Source organism: Myxine glutinosa, chromosome 4, assembly GCF_964187855.1.
Source record: "Myxine glutinosa chromosome 4, kmMyxGlut1.1, whole genome shotgun sequence".
Taxonomy (NCBI): Eukaryota; Metazoa; Chordata; class Myxini; order Myxiniformes; family Myxinidae; genus Myxine; species Myxine glutinosa.
Window position 1 is genome coordinate 153258500 of NC_136264.1, and position 20731 is coordinate 153279230.

General features: G+C 45.4%; 1 protein-coding gene and 1 long non-coding RNA gene across 8 annotated transcripts in view; one reads left to right on the forward strand and one right to left on the reverse strand.

The window, feature by feature from the left end:
* The window catches only part of LOC137425429 (uncharacterized), a 61078-nt gene extending 46166 nt beyond the window's left edge, over positions 1-14912 (forward strand). For all 3 annotated transcript variants that reach the window (XR_010984117.2, XR_010984118.2, XR_010984116.2), the window contains exon 3: positions 14421-14912. This is a non-coding gene — a long non-coding RNA (uncharacterized LOC137425429). The remainder of the gene's footprint in view (positions 1-14420) is intronic.
* Positions 4345-20731, reverse strand: part of REV1 (REV1 DNA directed polymerase) — an 83967-nt gene continuing 67580 nt past the window's right edge. For 3 of the 5 annotated variants that reach the window (XM_068113868.2, XM_068113866.2, XM_068113864.2), the window contains 3 exons: positions 16657-16798; positions 15124-15223; positions 4530-4921 (listed from right to left, as the gene is read on the reverse strand). In XM_068113868.2, the coding sequence (XP_067969969.2) occupies positions 4816-4921; positions 15124-15223; positions 16657-16798 (348 nt within the window). In that variant the 3' untranslated portion in view covers positions 4530-4815. Of the gene's footprint in view, positions 4478-4529; positions 4922-15123; positions 15224-16656; positions 16799-20731 lie in introns of those variants that run through there. The other 2 variants (XM_068113865.2, XM_068113867.2) reach the window with 2 other exon arrangements.

Genomic DNA, 20731 nt, shown 5'->3' on the forward strand with positions numbered 1-20731 from the left:
TGCTACATCTGTAAACTTGTGGCCACTGAGAAGGGTAAATTATCCAGTGACGGATTTTGTGACTCGAAACATGCAAATTAACAGTTGGCTGAAGATGAAAAGTCAAACTCTCATCTAGAATCGGTATTCATCTGGCAAAGTGTGGGAAGGTACTTGGAGGAGTTGACCAGGATTTGGCAAAAACAAAAAGCAGAATTGTGTGGCTACTGGCATAAGCTTCTCAAGCGTGTTGTGAGTACCATCAAATTGATTGCTGAACGTGGATTGCCTTTTCGAGGTACGGATGAAGTGATTGGATCACAAATGAATGGAAATGATCTTGGAATGTTGGAACTGCTTTCAGAGTATGACCCATTTCTCGCTGCTCACATCAAGCTCAATGCAAGTAAAGGACGTGGTCGCACAAATTACCTGTCACCCACAGTTTGCGAAGAACTAATTGGGATAATGGGTGAAAACATCTTGAAGCAGATAATTACAAGAATAATGGAAGCAAAGTTTTATTCAGCATCACTGGATTCAACCCCTGTTGAGTCCAGCGCGTATTGACCAATTGACTTTGGTAATATGCTACATGGAGTACACATCTCCAAATAAAAGGTTTCTGACATTCATGTCCAATCGTGGTCACATTGGTGCTGCTATGGCTAATGCACTTCTTGAGCTTTTGGCCTGTGACAACATTGATATCAATGACTGTCAAGGGCAGTCATACGAAAATGCTGCACACATGAGTACCAAGTACCGAGGAATAGAAGCCCTCATAAGAGAACAAAATAGCTTGTCAATATTTGCACCATGTTGTGGACATTCTCTTAATTTCATTGGGAAAGAGGCGGACAATACACACTGTGCAGCTATACGCTGCTTTGATTTCGTCCAACAACTTCATGCATTTTTCACAGCATCTCCAACACGTTGTGGGGTTCTGAACGAAAAGTCGTTCCAGATAGACACACGGTTGTATATGCCCAACAGGTTGAGTGAAACTCTGTCTTGCCGAGCTGATGCAACGAAAGCCATTGTACATGGATGTGAAAAGATGAGAGAAGCACTAGATTAAATCTCAAGTGACCAGGAGCAGAAGGATGTGGTTCAAATTGAAGCTAACTGTCTTAATGGGAAGATCGGTGCATTGGAATTGTACACTTCATTGTGGAATTATATTTTGGAAAGATTCAACGAAACAAGCCACACACCACAGTATGAACCACTAAAATGGTTTTCAATTCTGTAGTAATGGCACTGAAGTCTGAAAACATTTGTGGAGTCCAAGAGAGAGAAGTTTGATGAATATGACAATGCAGGGAAAAGATTGTCCGAAACAGCAGAGTAAAAGATTGTCTGAAACAGCAGAGTATGCTCAGGTTCGTCATCACCTGCGAAATGTGCATCTCAACCCACTGGGTTATGGTAAAGCAGAGGTCGCCCGGATGATACCCAGGAAGAAGTTTCACACAGAAAGCTCCATTACAGTTGTTGATCAGTTTATTCGATCCTTAACTGACAATAGCTGCTTATGATATTGTCTGTGTGTAGTTTGGATTCCTTGATCAGCTTGAAGACTTGGATACTTCCAAGCTCTGCTCAGTCACAGCCAGTCTTGTCAGTACAGTGCATTCAGAAAGTATTCAGACCCCTTCACTTTTTTCACATTTTGTTATGTTGCAGCCTTATGCTGAAATCGTTTAAATTCATTTTTTCCCTCATCAATCTACACTCAATACCCCATGATGACAAAGAGGAAACAGGATTTTAGAAAGTTTTGCAAATTTATTAAAAATAAAAAACTGAAATATCACATTGACATAAGTATTCAGACCCTTTGCTATGACACTTGAAATTTAGCTCAGGTGCCTTCCATTTCACTTGATCATCTTTGAGATGTTTCTACACTTTGATTGGAGTCCACCTGTGGTAAATTCAATTGATTGGACATGATTTGGAAAGACACACACCTGTCTATATAAGGTCTCACAGCTGACAATTCATATCAGAGCAAAAACCAAGCCATGAGGTCGAAGGAACTGCCTGCAGAGCTCAGAGACAGGATTGTGTCGAGGCACAGATCTGGGGAAGCCTACAAAAAAAATCGTGTGGAGATGGGAGAAACTTCCAGAAGGACAACCATCACTGCAACACTCCACCGATCTGGGCTTTATTGCAGAGTGGCCAGACGGAAGCAAACCAGCTCAATCTTGGTTTCATCAGACCACAGAATCTTGTTTCTCACAGTCTGAGAGTCCTTTAGGTGCTTTTTTGCAAACTCCAAGCGGGCTTTCATGTGTCTTTCACCGAGGAGAGGTTTCCGTCTGGCCACTCTGCCATAAAGCCCAGATCGGTGAGTGTTGCAGTGATGGTTGTCCTTCTGGAAGTTTCTCCCATCTCCACACAGGATCTCTGGAGCTCAGCGAGAGTGACCATCGGGTTCTTGGTCACCTCTCTTACCAAGGCCCTTCTCCCCCGATTGCTCAGTTTGGCCGGGCGGCCAGCTCTAGGAAGAGTCCTGGTTGTTCCAAACTTCTTCCATTTAAGAATTATGGAGGCCACTGTGCTCTTGGGAACCTTCAATGCAGCAGAGATTTTTTGTAGGCTTCCCCAGATCTGTGCCTCGACATAATCCTGTCTGTGAGCTCTGCAGGCTGTTCCTTCGACCCCATGGCTTGGTTTTTGCTCTGATATGCATTGTCAGCTGTGAGACCTTATATAGACAGGTGTGTGCCTTTCCAAATCATGTCCAATCAATTGAATTTACCACAGGTGGACGCCAATCAAGGTGTAGAAACATCTCAAAGATGATCAAGAGAAATGGGAGGCACCTGAGCTAAATTTCAAGTGTCGTAGCAAAGGGTATGAATACTTATGTCAATGTGATACTTCAGTTTTTTCTTTTTAATAAATTTGCAAAACTTTCTAAAATCCTGTTTCCTCTTTGTCATCATGGGGTATTGAGTGTAGATTGATGAGGGAAAAAATGAATTTAAACGATTTCAGCATAAGGCTGCAACATAACAAAATGTGAAAAAAGTGAGGGGTCTGAATACTTTCTGAATGCACTGTATATACGAGACTGACATAGAGCACAACCTTGGTAATGAATTGGTGCATTTTGCTGCCATTGTGAAACTTTACAAAGAAGACTACAATGACAAAATGCAAAGGAACTGTTGCACAAAATTCTTGTTGAGAAAGATTGAAAAGCAACATTTCCAAATGTTGAAATTGGTCTTCGAATATACTTGGTGCTGATGGTGTCCAACTGCAGTGGTGGCATGTCCTTTGCCAAGATGAAGACAATAAAGAAGAGACTCAAAACAACAACGAATCAAAGTCGTCTCCCATGACTCGCAATAATGAGTATTGAATGAGCATACTGCATGAACTGCATTTCAAAGATGTACTTGAAATATTTGCCTCTCAGAAAGTATGTAAGCCTGCTTTGTTTGAGTTTAATTAATACTGTAAACGAAATAAGATTTTCTTAAATACTGTGATATGTGAAGAGTTTAAGTGTATCTGTGGTGTTTTGTATACTATACATGGTACTCATATTACATTAAACTTTGTGAAGAGACATTTGTTTTGCTTTTCGAATAAGCTCATATCATCTGTAGGGAAAACAAATGCAAAGCTTGTTGACATGTAATGTAATAACACCAGTAAGGAATTTGACAATGAAGATTTAGTGGCAGTGGCCCCCAGATGTTGCTTGCCATGGGGCCCCCAGATGTTGCTTGCCCTGGGGCCCCCAGATGTTGCTTGCCCTGGGGCCCCCAGATGTTGCTTGCCCTGGGGCCCCCAGATGTTGCTTGCCCTGGGGCCCCCAGATGTTGCTTGCCCTGGGGCCCCCAGATGTTGCTTGCCCTGGGGCCCCCAGATGTTGCTTGCCCTGGGGTCCCCAGATGTTGCTTGCCCTGGGGCCCCCAGATGTTGCTTGCCCTGGGGCCCCCAGATGTTGCTTGCCCTGGGGCCCCCATATGTTGCTTGCCCTGGGGCCCCCAGATGTTGCTTGCTCTGGGCCCCCCAGATGTTGCTTGCTCTGGCGGCCCCCAGATGTTGCTTGCCCTGGCGGCCCCCAGATGTTGCTTGCCCTGCCTGGCGGCCCCCAGATGTTGCTTGCCCTGGCGGCCCCCAGATGTTGCTCGCCCTGGCGGCCCCCGGATGTTGCTCGCCCTGGGGCCCCCGGATGTTGCTCGCCCTGGGGCCCCCGGATGTTGCTCGCCCTGGGGCCCCCGGATGTTGCTCGCACTGGGGCCCCCGGATGTTGCGTGCCCTGGGGCCCCCAGATGTTGCGTGCCCTGGGGCCCCCAGATGTTGCGTGCCCTTAGGGCCCCCAGATGTTGCTCGTCCAGGGGCCCCCAGATGTTGCTCGCCCAGGGGCCCCCAGATGTTGCTCGCCCAGGGGCCCCCAGATGTTGCTCGCCCAGGGGCCCCCAGATGTTGCTTCCCTGGGGCCGCCACAAATCTTAATCTGGCCCTGCAGGTGAAATAAGTTATGCATGCTGTTAAAATATAACTGTTACAGAGCACAAGTTAAAATGAAAATGTATTTTCTATATATTCATTTAATGAATAACAACACAGAACTTGTTTGGTTTGCACATTATCACACAGAAGAAAAAAATCCTAATATACCATAGATATAAAAAGGTCAAAAACGAATAGAAAAGTTAAAATAAGCAAGCTGTATTTCTGGCCGTAGCAAACCATGCTTGTAACTCAATAATCAGAAGCTGTTGGAAAAGTGACAAGATTTAGTCCAATATGAAACAACGGCATTGGAGTCTTACATCCAGGTGTTTAGTGGATAATGGATCAGATCTTCAAAGGTGCACCATAATATTCCTTCACAGTACACTGTACAGAGTCCACAATAGTACTGAGAGCTGTGTCCCATCCACCACCCACCCGCGTGGTCACCCTGCCAATAAACGGATGACAACAGTGGCCCTCGTCAGAATAAAGAGGTTAAAAAGTGATCTCACTACAATAACCTGACATTTTTAGAGCCAGAAATTTTCTATTTCCAGAAAACCTAAATTCCATTTCAGAAAATAAATTTTGTTTCACGTTATCAATGGAAAATGAAGCATTATTATCAATTTTCCTCAAATCTTCCATGGTGCTCTTGGGCATTATATTTTGCTACAGGAGTGACACGGAAACAAGGGAACTAATAATATGAAAATAAAATTATGAACAGCAGGTGGGTAAAGAGGAAAGACCAAAAAGACAGATGTCTATGTTTGTTCACGAACAAATGACGTACGCAGACATGGCATTATGTATATGAACATAAATATACCCAGGGGGATTGCCATCACTTACCATGCACATTTCGATCTTTTCTCATATAAGTGGTTGAAGACCGTCGTGTTTTATTGGTGAAATTATTTTCATTGACAAAGTACTTGTAATTTCGACAGATTTTTTGCTAAGGACTTTCATTTTGTGTTTCAGATGTTTCTTTTGACGTTTTTGAGCATTATTTTAGCAATCTCATCTGTGTTTCGACAATTTCTCACCATAAAATAGGTTCTCCAAATTGCACGCTTACACATGTGATTTTTTTTTTTTTTTTGTATACAATATCGAGGCTCGTGAAAGAGCGAACATTAATCACATGAACACACAGAAAGACAAACCGACACATAAAACATATAACATAGGGAGCGGTAGACAAGATGGGGAGAGAGGGGGAAGGACACAACCACAACATTTGAGAGCAGGGACCGAGAGACATGGAGACATCGAGAGATCTGAGAGAGGGCGAGGGCTTTGGGGGGGGGGGGGGGGCGTGGGAAGGGGGCAGTGGGAGAGGTATAAAACATATGGACACTGCCAGGACTTCCAGGAAAGAAGTTGGAATTTCAAACAAGGTGGATCTGGGGTGAATTAGCGGGGGTAGAAAAGATCAAGGTTTTGGATGGGGGAAGATAAGAGATGGTGGTGAACAGCTGTTTTAAAGACCTGGAGGGAGGAGTGGGATTGAAGGGAGTGAGGGAGTTTGTTCCAGAGGCGGGAGAAAAGAGGAATGAAAGAGTGAAGGTGAGCGGAGAGCCGAGATTTCGGCAGTTTAACCATCAGAGGGTTGCTGGCAGATCTTGTGCGACCTGTAGGAATATTTGGGGGACAGAGCACAGAGAGAGCTGGGGGTGCAAGGCCGGAGAGGAGTCGGTAGAAGACAGAAAGACCACCTACCTGCCTGCGGTGAGTGAGTGAAAGGCCCTCAGAGATAGCTTCATCGCGGGAGATTCCAATAATTCTGAAAGCTTTGGTTTCAACAGCGTGAAGCCGAGCTAGGTGTGAGGCAGGAGCACCGGCCCATAGGGGAGAACAGTATTCCATTGAGCTGCGGATGAAAGCCTTGTATGTGGTGAGGAGCTCAGGTGTGCCGAGGAAGGACTTCGCACGACGCAGGATGCCCAGTCGGCGACTGGCTTTGGAGGCCAGCTTGGAAATGTGGTTTTCCCAAGAAAGATCATGGCAGATAGTGAGACCCAAAATCTTGAGCGACAGAACTTCTTGGAGAGGATTGTTGAGAAAGTAGATGGGAGGGTTGTCCAGTCGATCTTTTCGGAGAGACATAGTAAGAGTGTGAGATTTGTCAGGATTGAAAGACATGTTCCACTTGTTTGACCAGTCTGTGATTTTGTCCAGGTCTTCAGAGAGTGAGGAGGCAGCAGACTGCCGATCTGAGGGAAGAGGAATGGAGCGGCAGAGAGTGGAGTCATCAGCAAAGAGATAGAGAGGATTTTCGAGAGAGTCAGAGAGATCATTGATGAAGACCAGAAAAAGCACGGGGCCCAGAACACTGCCTTGGGGAACTCCAGCCTGAACAGGAAGAGGAGATGAGAGAAACCCATTCAGGGCCACACGTTGACGACGACTAGAGAGGAAGTCCGCCAGCCATGCGTGGAGATTTCCATGGATACCAAAGGAGGAGAGTTTGGTGAGCAGAGCGGGGTGCCAGACCGTGTCGAAGGCACGTGATATGTCGAGGGAGACAGCTCTAATTTCCTGTTTGGCATTGAGGACCTCCATCCATTGTTGAGACAGCAGAAGCAGCATGTCCAGAGTAGAGTGACCTGGTCTGAAACCAAATTGATGATCAGAGATCAAGCCATTGGAGAAGAGGAAAGATTTCATATCAGAAGCAATGATGGATTCCATGACTTTGCTGATAATTGGGAGAAGGCTGATTGGTCTGTAGTTGCTAGGATCTGTTTTTGCACCTTTTTTGTGCAAAGCGGTGATGTTGGCTGATTTCCAAGCAGATGGCAGTTGACCTTGAGCAAAAGAGAGGGTGAAGAGAACAGAGAGAGGGTGAGATAGAGCAGCAGAGCAGGATTTTAGGACCCGTGGGCTGATGCCGTCGGGTCCAGTTGCAGAATCAGAGTCGAGGGTTGACAGAAACTTTTCCACCTTGTCAGGAGGAAAGGACACGGAGTCCAGGAGCAGCAGGGTACGACTGGGTATGGTGGGTACAGAGAGGGATGGGTTTGGGACACAAGATTTAGAGGCAAACACAGAGTTGAGGCATTCAGCTTTTTCACGTGCGGAGTCAGCTGTGTAGCCATTTGAGGTAAGGGAGGGGATGGAGGGGGAACAAACACCAGAAACGGATTTGACCAGACGCCACCAGGATTTGGAAGAGGGAGACAGATAAGAGAGTTCGGTCTTGAGAACGGAGAGATATTGTTTCCTGGCTCTCCTGAGGGTGGACACACACTTGTTTCGGGCTTTGTGAAAGGAAATGAGATTTCCTTCCGTTGGATTTGCTTTCCAGGAGACGAAGGCAAGTTGTTTCTGGGCAACAGCCTCACCACAAGATTCCGTGTACCATGGACGGGAGGAAGGGTATGACAACTGAAGACGAGATGGGATAAATCTGTGTATGAGAGAGAGCAATTTACTTTGGAAGAATTCCCAGGATGAGTTGATGTCAGAGGTGGTAGAGATGGGAGACCAGTCCAGATGATTGATGGCTGCTTGAAGACCGTGCCAGTTGGCCTGAGTGAAATGCCAGACTCGTCGACGCTGAGCAGGCTCCCTGAGGATGGTCAGAGAGATGTCCACTTTAACAAGGACATGATCAGATGATCCGATCGGAGCAGAAGAAGAGCAGCAGACATTTTCAGGGAAGTTAGTCATAACCAAGTCCAGAAGAGAAGATGTTCCGTTGACTGAGATCTTCATGATGTCCGACATTTTGTTTTCGCCGGTGATCATATTTTCAGGGAATATTTTCACAAAATCTTCAAAAACATTGGGCAACTTTAAAGTCGAATTTCATTTTAACCAGGCTCTCCAGATACTGTAAAGTGGAATTTTATTCAGTGTTTAATGCCAGCAATGGAGATTGAGATTCACATTGACACTTGTCCGAAGCAACTGTGATTGGCATGAGCGGAGTATTGACTGTGTTTGTGATCTGGTTGTAAATGGTATAAGCATCGGATGCATTTAACATCAGTATAGACATTGAATACTGTGCCCTTGTTACCCTCGCCAGAGGAAAGGGTATTGCATTCGGGTCCGTTTGTTACTTGCCGGAAAAGATTCCGGCAAGTATGTTGATCGGTTGGTTTGTCTGTCTGTCTGTGCGCAGCACTACGTCTACACCGTTGCACGTAGAATCGCCAAACTTTACACACATATTTGTCTTGCCCTGGAATAGACTGTGCCCAATTTTTAACTATCGGCCAAAGGCCTCCATTATGACGTCATAATTTGATAATTCGACAAGTACAAAACTTCATCCGATCAAGATGAAATTTCTTGAGCATAATCAAGGAATAAATTCGTTTAGAAAACAAATAATGATGACGTCATCGGTCACATGGTTCGGCCGCCATATTTGTCCAAAATGGCCAATAAAAAAGTACATTCCGGCAAGTCCTCGGTCTCTGACCGATTTTTCATTTGTTTGTTTGTCTGTTTGTCCACATAGAATGAGTATGCTTTTCTCCGCAATCGTTGGTCCGATTGCAAATACATTTTCACCATAGGTGCACCTCCTGTAGAATTTTTATTGATAATTACGACGGCATATATCAAATGGTATGGGCGCCATCTTGGAAAAACCAAAATAACTTTGCACCTCTATCTCCAAAACCGCTCCATGGAAAAACTAGAGCTTCCAGGGAAGCAGAACTCAACTGAACTGACTGGACAACTTCACACACCAAGTTTGATGAAAATCCATAAATATTTGTGGACGTTAAAGTCTTAACGTCGTTTCGGAGCTGAAAACAATATGGCGACCTATGGCGGCCATTTTGTGATGGATTGGGTTGGAATGCAATGGCAACCTACCTTGTGTGGTAAGGGTTAAACATTTTAAGTTTGATCAAAATCGGTTAATATTTGTGAACGCTAAGAGTGTTAACGTCGTTTTCATGACCAAAAACAAAATGGTCGCCTTAGTCCGCCATTTTTCAACGGATCGGGCTGAAATGTAATACCAATCTGGTCCTTGGGGGTAAGGATGCTGCATGTCAAGTTTGATCAGAATCGGTTGATACTTGTGGACGCTGGAGTGTTAACGTCGAAAAGTTAACGGACAACAGACGACAACGACGACGACGACAGATGACGGACGCCAGAGGGTTCAGTATGTGATGAACTCAACTGGACGGTAGTCCAGTTGAGTTAAAAATGAAACGTCTCATTGTCAAGTACTCCCCATGGGGGACAACACATATTCATGATGTCATCGGTGCCTTAATTATGACGCCATAATTAGAGAAGTAGAACACTTGATTGGATCAGTTTGAAATTTATTGAGCATGATCTACACAAAAATGATATGGGAGAATTAAATTGATGATGTAATTGGTGACGTGTTTTGGCAGCCATATTGGATTGAACATAAATCTACGTCATCAATAAACCACACAAACAGCCACTAATAAACACCACACAAAATACACCACATAAGCACGTCCTGGCCAGGGTCTGCAATCTCCGATTGCTCTTTCCTGTATATTGAATTGCAAAGTGCATTTCGTTTTACTACTTTTTGTAAATACGCCGTGGGAATTAAGTCTGTAGACAATCTTGCACACACAAAAATGAGACAGTTTAGTGAATATTTTATTTTTTAATTCGACTTAATCTTGGCTTGTTTTTCTGAAATTTACTACAAGTGTTTTTTTTTTCTTTGTCAGATTCGGTTTTCCATTTCCAGGTCGGATTCCATGAATTTTTATCCATTTTCCATGATGGTAGAAAATGACTGACTCTACATTTTGAGATCATCAAACATGCAGAATAATAATTAAATTCTTCATCTGGAACCTAAGCTTTCACTTTCATTGAAGAAAGGCAATGGAGCAATTTTGATTTAAATATTTACAGAATACAGACAAGAATCAAAGAAATGAATCGATTTAACAGAAAGGTGCATTCAGAACTATGGTAACCTATCCATTTTACTACACCACAAACGTGTGCTTCATAAAAAATTTTTAAAATCCTCTTTTCCACTGTGACCCATGCCAAGCCATTTTTACCACTGCAAATAGAGGCCCGAGTTTATTTTCCAATATAATAGTTCATAAAAATTATTTCTGTTCATTCACTTGCAAATGATCCTTGTGATTGGGGCAGGACACTTAAATATGTGACACAAACAGGAATGGAGAAATCATAGAGACTAGCCGAAACCCGTGGAACATCCACGGAAGGGAGGATGTGGTGTATGGATAGAGTGTACCATTATGGATGGCATAGGGGATTTGCTTGTCCGAGTAAGAGTTAGGAAGAAAGATGAGAATGAAGAGTGCGTATATGAACAACGATCGCCGACACCGGCACAAATGCATACTCTGGATTGTCCACTCAGTGGACGGCTTGCTTTCGCCTTCGCCTGTCCAATCAGCGGACGGCTTGCTTCGCCTTCGCCCAGCAGACGCCAATACGATGGCGTCGTAAGATGGCGTTGTATCGGCAGTTAATCGGATGCTTTTGGGCCCCAACGTCGGCTAATTCAGATTTTTCGAGTATGGCTGTATGTGATAAACAAAGAGCGCGGTTCGTAGATCGTAAATCCATTAGTGCCGTGGGCATCGGGTCACTGGGTGCGGCATAAAAGGGATAACAAAGTCGAGTCCTTATGCTATTATTATATAGATTAATTCTTGTTTTAAACAACAAGCTTCCTTAATTACCTCGGCCACCAAAGGTGGATGGAGGTTATGTTTTCATCCCTGTCTGTCTGTCTGTTTGTTTGTTTGTTTGTCCGTTTGTGAACAAAATATCTCAAAAAGTTGTGGACGGATTCGGCCGAAACTTGGCAGAGATGTAGTGTATGTCACGAGGACGAAATGATTCGATTTGGTGAAGATCCGGATTCGGCTACTATAATTTTTTAAGTGATTCTTCACCATTGGGAGATAGGGCCAAAAACGATACATAGCAGGATATCTCAAAAAGTTGTGGACGGATTTGGACGAAACTTAGTGGAGAGGTTAGGTGTCTGACAAGGACGATTCGATTCGATTTTGTGAAGATCTGGATCTGGATCCAGCTGGTATAATTTTTTTAATGATTCTTCACCATCGATTGATGTGGCCAACCAAGTGGAGGTATGTTCTCGACTGAGTGCTGTTCTCGTTTAATCTCGTCCTATTCCAAAAGGATTCTTTACAAAATGCGTAAAATAAACTGGTTACTGCATGATGACACAAATCTTGAGTTTTCAAAGGTAATTTGCAAAAATTGAGCTTACAAGGATTAACAAGGAACTTCAGTCCAGGAGGAGGCCATTAGGTCCATTTAGCTTACGCAATCATGCCAACATCGAAGTACGCCTCTATCTGCAATACTTATACATACCTATCTCTATTTTCAAACTACTGTTTCTGCTGTCACCACTGTTGCAGGAAGCCATGCATTTACTACTCTCTGAGTGAAAGACCCCTATATTACGACCATCCCAACTCTGTTTTTTTACTCTCAGGCAATGGCCCCTGGTCTGTCACTGTCCAGCTTATGAAAAACTCGTGCCTTATTTTGTCTATACTGTTCATATTGTTACATTTGTCATGGTAGGGATACCTTCGTGCAGGTAGAATGGATAGGTAGGTGCTCCGAATGTCGTGTAGAAACCTTGATGTAAATAAGTCAGCTCCGTGTGTTCGGATTAAGTGTATCTTCGTCCCAATCGGAGGAGTGGGGTATGTTAATGAGCTCAGGGATTTTGGGTAATTTATCCCCTGTATGTCTTTACCTCTGAACTTTATTCCTATGTCCCTTTTGGCACCACACCATAGGCATAGACACATAACCAAGCCATGCAATCGACTCCCCATTAAGCTCACTAATTAAAAGGCCACCAGAAATCATGCATGAAGCACTAATGCTAATTACCCTGACTTTGGAAGCACACAGGATGAAAGATCCGTGAGGCCACACCCCGGCGAGCCGTGATTGGGCGGGATTTGATTGGCACAAGCCCGGGGTAAGATGGGACTTGCTAACAGGAGCAGAGATGGACTACAAAGTGGTGGTACTTGCTGATTGGTGAAGCACCTCAGATGACGTCAGAGCCTGGACCCGACTTTGGAAGCACACAGGCTAATGGCCTCCTCCTGGACTGTCTATGGTGTGGTCCCTTTTGGCACCACACCATAGACACATAACTAAGCTATGCAATCAACTCCCCATTAACCTCACTAATTAAAAGGCCACCGGAAATCATGCATGAAGCACTTATGCTAATTACCCCGACTTTGGAAGCACACAGGACGAAAGATTCGTGAGGCCACAAAGATCCGGGAGCCGTGATTGGGCGGGATTTGATTGGCACAAGCCCGGGGTAAGATGGGACTTGCTAATAGGAGCAGAGATGGACTACAAAGAGGTGGTACTCGCTGATTGGTGAAGCACCTCAGATGACGCCAGAGCCTGGACGTTAAAAGAAAGCTCTGACCGACATTTTCCCCTCTTGTGCCTTGTTGTTCTGGAAACATAGCGAACGGTCATTATTCTCTCTTGCTCTTGCACCAATAGCGAAGGGTCGTTGTTGCCGCTCTTGCCCCTTCTGATTTGGACCCCGTCACGAGCGACTGTGTTGGTACATCTTGCTGGTGGTTGTGAGGAGGAAGAGCTGCAGTTATCCAAGCGAGAACAACGAGCGCTGCTTGCTCGCTGCAGCGTGACGAGGTCAGGAGTGAACGGACGTGCGGTGAGGCCGAGCAGCGCGCGAGCGAGTGCATTTCCTGACAACACCAGAGCCGCGTCCGAACTGTGCGCTCGGGTGGGGGATGGGGGGGGAGGGTGTGGGGAGGCCTGTGACGATCCTGATGAGATTTCGGACACCATCAGAGTTAAGTGCGCACAGACGCATATTTATTTTCAGTTAGCCTTCCCTTTCATCTGTCTTTGGGTCTGTTTGTGGCGACGTCCCAGTTCTAGGATTTTAGTTTTATTGATCGTGCATTTTCTTTGTTGCCGGCATTTTCTTTGATAAACCTGTTTATTTTTGTACATTTTAATTCCGTTTCATGCGAGTTTATTTATTACATGTTCGAGGGCTGCCGGTGGGATCGTGAAGGTAAGCTATGGTTTCGCCCCTCCCTCTTCTCCCCCACACGTATTCTCCGCTATATTTTTGAACTGAACGCCTCGGAGTAACAGCTCGTTTGGTCATCCGTGCTACCCTACGGTGTTCACCAAGGGTAGTCACACGACAATATTATTAAACACCTCCATCAGATACCCTCGTAATCATCTCCTTTGTAATACATAAAGTCCTCTCTCTTTCAGCCACTCCTTAGTCCTTATAGCTTAGTCTAGCTTGACTTTTGATCAATGTCACTGTGACATTTAAACAACAGAACTAGAAATCGAAAGGAGATCCGTACTCGATGTTCTCACCTCCGCCACCGAAGGTGGGTGGAGGTTATGTCTGTGAACAGGATACAGTATCTCAAAAAGTTGTGGACGGATTCAGACAAAATTTGGTGGACCGGTTGTGTCTGAGACAAAGACGAAATTATTGGATTTTGGTGATGATCGGAATCTGGATCCAGATACGAGAATTTTTAAAGTGATTCTTCGCCATTGAGAGATGGGGCCAAAAACTATATACAGCATGATATTTCAAAAATTGGTTGGAAAAAAAAAAGTTGTGGACGGATTCGGACGAAACAAGGTTGATGAGTTGGTTATATAACAAGAACAAGCAAATTCGATTTTGGCTCAGGTACAGATGCAGATTTGGCCTATCAGTACAATACAAAACGTAAAGTGTTCAGCCTCACAGAAGTAAGCACTCTACTGAGTGCGATTCCAGTTCAAGAAGTGTCTCTAATTGTGAATTTAATCTAGTCGTTTGCTTTCTTGGTCAGCAATATTTCTCTCACCTATAGAACAAACTTTCACATTCTCTTCAATCTCATTCTTCCCTCCAGGTCTTCCTTTGTACGGGAGCATTCCAGGAGCCCTGTTGAATTGGCCAAAACAACTCAGCAATAAACAAATTCATGCACCCACATGTTTGCATGTCATCTGCGAATCCTGCCACATTGGTCGGTTGGCAGCGACCAAACCGACACCCCTCACTGGCTTTGCTCACGGGAAGGGCAGGGTGACTGTGACACCCAGCCAAGACTAAAACCAACAACTGACAAAGGGTGGATGAGCTCCCTTCAGGAGCCAATGGCCATCCAGTATGGAGATGGTGTTTCCTAATAAACACCCAACGGGGGTAGGGAAATTTATTTTTTACCCTGGCCTAGTTACCCCCTCCTGCATAGTGGTCCTGTGAGAGGTTTCCTTGTTTTCGGACGAGGTGAAGGTTTTGCCAGTTTTTCCTCTTCTTTTTCTCTGTAGCCCTTCACATTTAGTGGCTCTCAGCCTTGTTTTTGGAATTTCAATAAATAAATAAAATAAACTCAAAGCTTTCTGAGAAGACTGCAGGAACACCCTTTTTACATACGCGCTATGCAGTGAGTACACACATAAAGTTGATTGATGCTGTGCCACACACAGTTGATGCTGTGCCCTCCATAGCATGCTTTATTGTCTCCATGTATTATGCGTTAGCACTGAAAATAAATAATAAAACTACACATACACAAAACAAAACAGATACACAAAAAAATTCTCAACAACCTGATAAGGAACTTCATGATGGTGTGAAGTGCTTCTAGATTTTCTTCAATCAACTTGGAACAGTAACTGATTACGAGCATCACATCCTCATCCTGGGGATCTGCAAAATCCAATCAATTTAACGAATCACTTTCGTGCTTTAGATAGGTGATACAGGTGGTGGACAAAAAATGGAAACACCTGGGTAAAAATGAGGGACACCAAGCAACAGCTTCCACACAGGTGTGGGCCCATGTGTTAATTAAGCAAATAACATCCCAGCATGCTCAGGGTCATGTGTAAAAATGCTGCACAGGCCTGGTTGCCTATAATTATGGCCAGCATGTCTGCAAGACGAGACACATCCCCTCCCCTAATGGCCCCATCTACAGAGCACATGTGGTCACCCAATGGCTTTTTGAGCTTGACACTGATGTTATCCACATGTCATGGTTTTCTCAGTCACCAGATCTGAACCCAATCAGGCATTTATGGAACATTCTGGAATGACGCCTGAGTTAGAGCTTTTCACCTCCATCAAACAGGTGTGAATTGATTGACTTTCTCATGGAAGAATGCTGCCGCATCCCTCCTGCGTAATTCTAGATGCTGGTGGACCTATGCCACAGTGTATACAGGCCGCATGTGGTTGCCCAACGCAACCACATGCGACTTTACATTTAAGTGACTTTACATTGGCGATTCCATTTTTTGTCCACTACCTGTATTATTCCACTATACCCATTTTTATTTATTGAATATAACAAACGTACACAACATTCCATTTGAAACTTATATGGAACAGTTTGATAAATGTTTGAAGTTTTAAATAGTACTGAACATGTCCACCTTCTCTTTCAAATTAAAGTTAGTTTTCTTTTGTTAGTTTTTTTCTTCTTATTGTTTTGTGAAAATATGTTGATGAAATCATTGATACAATGTTCTCCAACAAATAAATCGGCCGTGGTGGACCCATTGCTTGCCCCCCAAGATTCCCAGATGCTGACTCCCAGTGATATATTTTGTGGGGTTTCATCAAGGACAGAGTTCATGCCACATGCCCACATTCCTTGAATGAGCTATGAGATTGCATCACGAAGGCTGTTGTGGGGTTCATCCCGTGCCATCTGTGCAAAAGTTATGGACAATTAAATTTAACATCTTGAGACGTGTATCGAAGAGAAGGTGTAGATGTTGAGTTCCAAATAAAACTTCAATCAAAAATCTAACTGTTCCGTATTCAACTGGAAAGTATGGCTGTGTATGTATAATTGTATATATATATATATATGTATATTACATGATCCAATGCTCTTATTAGGAGGCACATATTTATTCCAGAAGGAAATGTGCATTAAACACAACATTGCATGCCTCTTCCCTTCATGCAGACACCTCAGTCACTTCATTTGGGCACTTAAAAATAAAAACAAATTCAACTATTTGATGCATAAAAATGTAGCTACCTTAACGATAGTTACAATGATAAATAATTCACTTATGACAAATAATGTGAGATACATGATGGTTCGGTGATGTGGGCATTTGTCTTACCAACACTGCTCAGAACCCACTGTCGTAATAAGTTCTTCACATCAAGAAGAGCTGAAAACCCTGCCAGCTTTGCCTCATGCCTTCGTGGATGCACTCCATCAATCACATGAGCCACCTGCACTTGTACTCCCTCTGCTGGAACCTAGAGAGATTATAGATGATCTTGCTGAGAAAAAATAAAATAGAATTTCATTCATGTCAAATTTGTTTATTTAGTAATTACTAGCAAATACCACCCGTCGCTTCGCTGACAGGAATACCAGGAGAGGGGAGCGAGGAGAATGGGGGAGCGAGGAGAATGGGAGAGCGAGGAGAATGGGAGAGCGAGGAGAATGGGGGAGCGAGGAGAATGGGGGAGCGAGGAGAATGGGAGAGCGAGGAGAATGGGAGAGCGAGGAGAATGGGAGAGCGAGGAGAATGGGAGAGCGAGGAGAATGGGAGAGCGAGGAGAATGGGAGAGCGAGGGGAATGGGAGAGCGAGAATGGGGGAGCGAGGAGAATGGGGGAGCGAGGAGAATGGGAGAGCGAGGAGAATGGGAGAGCGAGGAGAATTGGAGAGCGAGGAGAATGGGAGAGCGAGGAGAATGGGAGAGCGAGGAGAATGGGAGAGCGAGGAGAATGGGAGAGCGAGGAGAATGGGAGAGCGAGGAGAATGGGAGAGCGAGGAGAATGGGAGAGCGAGGGGAATGGGGGAGCGAGGAGAATGGGGGAGCGAGGAGAATGGGGGAGCGAGGAGAATGGGGGAGCGAGGAGAATGGGAGAGCGAGGAGAATGGGAGAGCGAGGAGAATGGGAGAGCGAGGAGAATGGGAGAGCGAGGAGAATGGGAGAGCGAGGAGAATGGGAGAGCGAGGAGAATGGGAGAGCGAGGAGAATGGGAGAGCGAGGAGAATGGGAGAGCGAGGAGAATGGGGGAGAGAGGAGAATGGGAGAGCGAGGAGAATGGGAGAGCGAGGAGAATGGGAGAGCGAGGAGAATGGGAGAGCGAGGAGAATGGGAGAGCGAGGAGAATGGGAGAGCGAGGAGAATTGGAGAGCGAGGAGAATTGGAGAGCGAGGAGAATGGGAGAGCGATGAGAATGGGAGAGCGAGGAGAATGGGAGAGCGAGGAGAATGGGAGAGCGAGGAGAATGGGAGAGCGAGGAGAATGAGGGAGCGAGAAGAATGGGGGAGCGAGAAGGATGGGGGAGCGAGAAGGATGGGGGGGCGAGAAGGATGGGGGGGCGAGAAGGATGGGGGGGCGAGGAGAGGAGAGGGAAGTGGGGAGAGGTAGGGGGTGTTCTCGACTTGTGTTTGATAGGGGGGGGGGGTTGAGGAAGAAGGGGAGGGGGGATTCTCAACTTGAGCTTGGTTGGGCGCCTTGAGCGGAATGGGGGGGGGGGGGGGGGTTTGAGTTGCATTTGGCAGGGGAACTTGAGTAGAAGCGGGAGAGCTGGGGAGGAGGGGAGGGTTACCTAGGCTGTAGGTTGACATAGTCTATTTCTCCATCCTTACACCCCACGGAGGTGTGAAAGCAAGAGGGAGACCTGAAATGGGGAGCACTTTGCTTACTTTGTCACCTGAACATTGTTTTGAATGTCAATTTGTAATTTTATTTTCAAAAAGGACAACAGCTGTGGTAAGAAACAGCAATTACACCACTGTCGACTATCGCCATGACTTTCAAACAACCAAACATCAAAGAATACCCACACCATACCCAGTTGCTCCTGGACTCTGTGTCCTTTCCTCCTGACAAGGTGGAAAAGTTTCTGTCAACCCTCGACTGATTCTGCAACTGGTCCTGACGGCATCAGCCCACGGGTCCTAAAATCATGTTCTTCCGCTCTTTCACTCCCTCTTTCTGTTCTCTTCACCCTCTCTTTTGCTCAAGGTCATCTGCCATCTGCTTGGAAATCAGCCAACATCACCGCTTTGCACAAAAAAGGTGCAAAAACAGATCCTAGCAACTACAGACCAATCAGCCTTCTCCCAATTATCAGCAAAGTCATGGAATCCATCATTGCTTCAGATATGAAATCTTTCATCTTCTCCAATGGCTTGATCTCTGATCATCAATTTGGTTTCAGACCTGGTCACTCTACTCTGGACATGCTGCTTCTGCTTTCTCAACAATGGATGGAGGTCCTCAACGCCAAACAGGAAATTAGAGCTGTCTCCCTTGACATTTCACGTGCCTTCGATACGGTCTGGCACCCCGCTCTGCTCACCAAACTCTCCTCCTTTGGTATCCATGGAAATCTCCATGCATGGCTGGCAGACTTCCTCTCTGGTCGTAGTCAACGTGTGGCCCTGAATCGGTTTCTCTCATCTCCTCTTCCTGTTCAGGCTGGAGTTCCCCAAGGTAGTGTTCTGGGCCCTGTGCTTTTTCTGGTCTTCATCAATGATGGGCTAGCGGCTAGGGTGCCGGCTTAGGATCCTAGGATCCTGGGTTCGAATCCCGGTCGATCGCTGAATTAACACCAGGGGGGTTGACTCAGCCTGTCATCCTTCCGAGGTCGGCAAATTGAGTACCAGTTCACTGGTAATTCCCTGTTTGTCGTTAAAGGCGGCAAAAAGGGTTGGCGTCAGGAAGGGCATCCGGCCGTAAACCATTGCTTCAAAAAGGGGACCAAAAAACAACAACAACCACGGTTCCCGAAAAAGGCCAACCCCCGCTTTGCGGGGAAGAATGGCCTCTAAAGGTGGTTTTTTATCAATGATCTCTCTGACTCTCTTGAAATTCCTCTCTATCTCTTTGCTGACGACTCTACTCTCTGTCGCTCCATTCCTCATCCCTCACATCGGCAGTCTGCAGCCTCCTCACTCTCTGCAGACCTGGACAAAATCACAGACTGGGCAAACAAATGGAACATGTCTTTCAATCCTGCTAAATCTCACACTCTTACGATGTCTCTCCGAAAAGACTGACTGGACAACCCTCCCATCCACTTTCTGAATAATCCTCTCCAAGAAGTTCTGTCACTCAAGCGTTTGGGTCTCACTATTTGCCATGATCTTTCCTGGGAAAACCACATTTCAAATCTGGCCTCCAAAGCCAGTCGCCGACTGGGCATCCTCCATCGTGCGAAGTCCTTCCTTGGCACACCTGAGCTCCTCACCACATACAAGGCTATCATCCGCAGCTCTATGGAATACTGCTCTCCCCTCTGGTCTGGTGCTCCTGCCTCACACCTAGCTCGTCTTCACGCTGTTGAAACCAAAGCGTTCAGAATCATTGGAATCTCCCACGATGAAGCTAACTCCAAGGGCCTTTCACTCACTCACCGCAGGCAGGTTGGTGGTCTTTCCGTCTTCTACCGACTCCTCTCTGGCCTTGCCCCCCCAGCTCTCTCTGGGCTCTGTCCCCCAAATATTCCTACAGGTCGCACAAGATCTGCCTGCAACCCTCTTATGGTTAAACTGCCAAAATCAAGACTTTCTGCTCACCTTCACTCCTTCATTCCTCTTTTCTCCCGCCTCTGGAACAAACTCCCTCACTCTCTTCAATCCCACTCCACCTTCCAGGTCTTTAAAGCAGCTGTTCACCACCATCTATTATCCTCCCCCATCCAAAACCTTGATCTTTTCTACCCCCGCTAATTTCGGTCCCCTTGTGTTTTATACCTCTCCCCCCCCCCCCCCCCCCCTTCCCACGCCTCCTCCCCCCAAGCCCTCTCCCTCCCGCACTTCTCCCTGCTCTCAAATGTTGTGGTTGTGTGCTTCCCCTTCTCTCCCCATCTTGTCTTCCGTTCCCTCTTTTTGTATGTTTTGTTTGTCTGGTTGATTTGTTTGTGAAATAAATGTTCGCTCTTTCACGAGCCTCCATTCAGTATACAAAAAAAAAAAAAAAAAAAAAAAAAAAAAATACCACTCAAAGTTGAGTAACAAAGTCATCTATCTATAATAATAAAATGAAATGTGTGTGTGTGTGTGTGTGTGTGTGTGTGTGTGTCTCCTCCAAAGCTCCAAAACCATGAAACATAGCAGCCCCAAACTTTGCATCTGTACTTATTGAACTCCATCGAAGTGCATGAATAAAAAAAAATGGGTGTTTGAGTGTGTTTAAATACCGCTTTTGAAGATAATTTAGGGGGT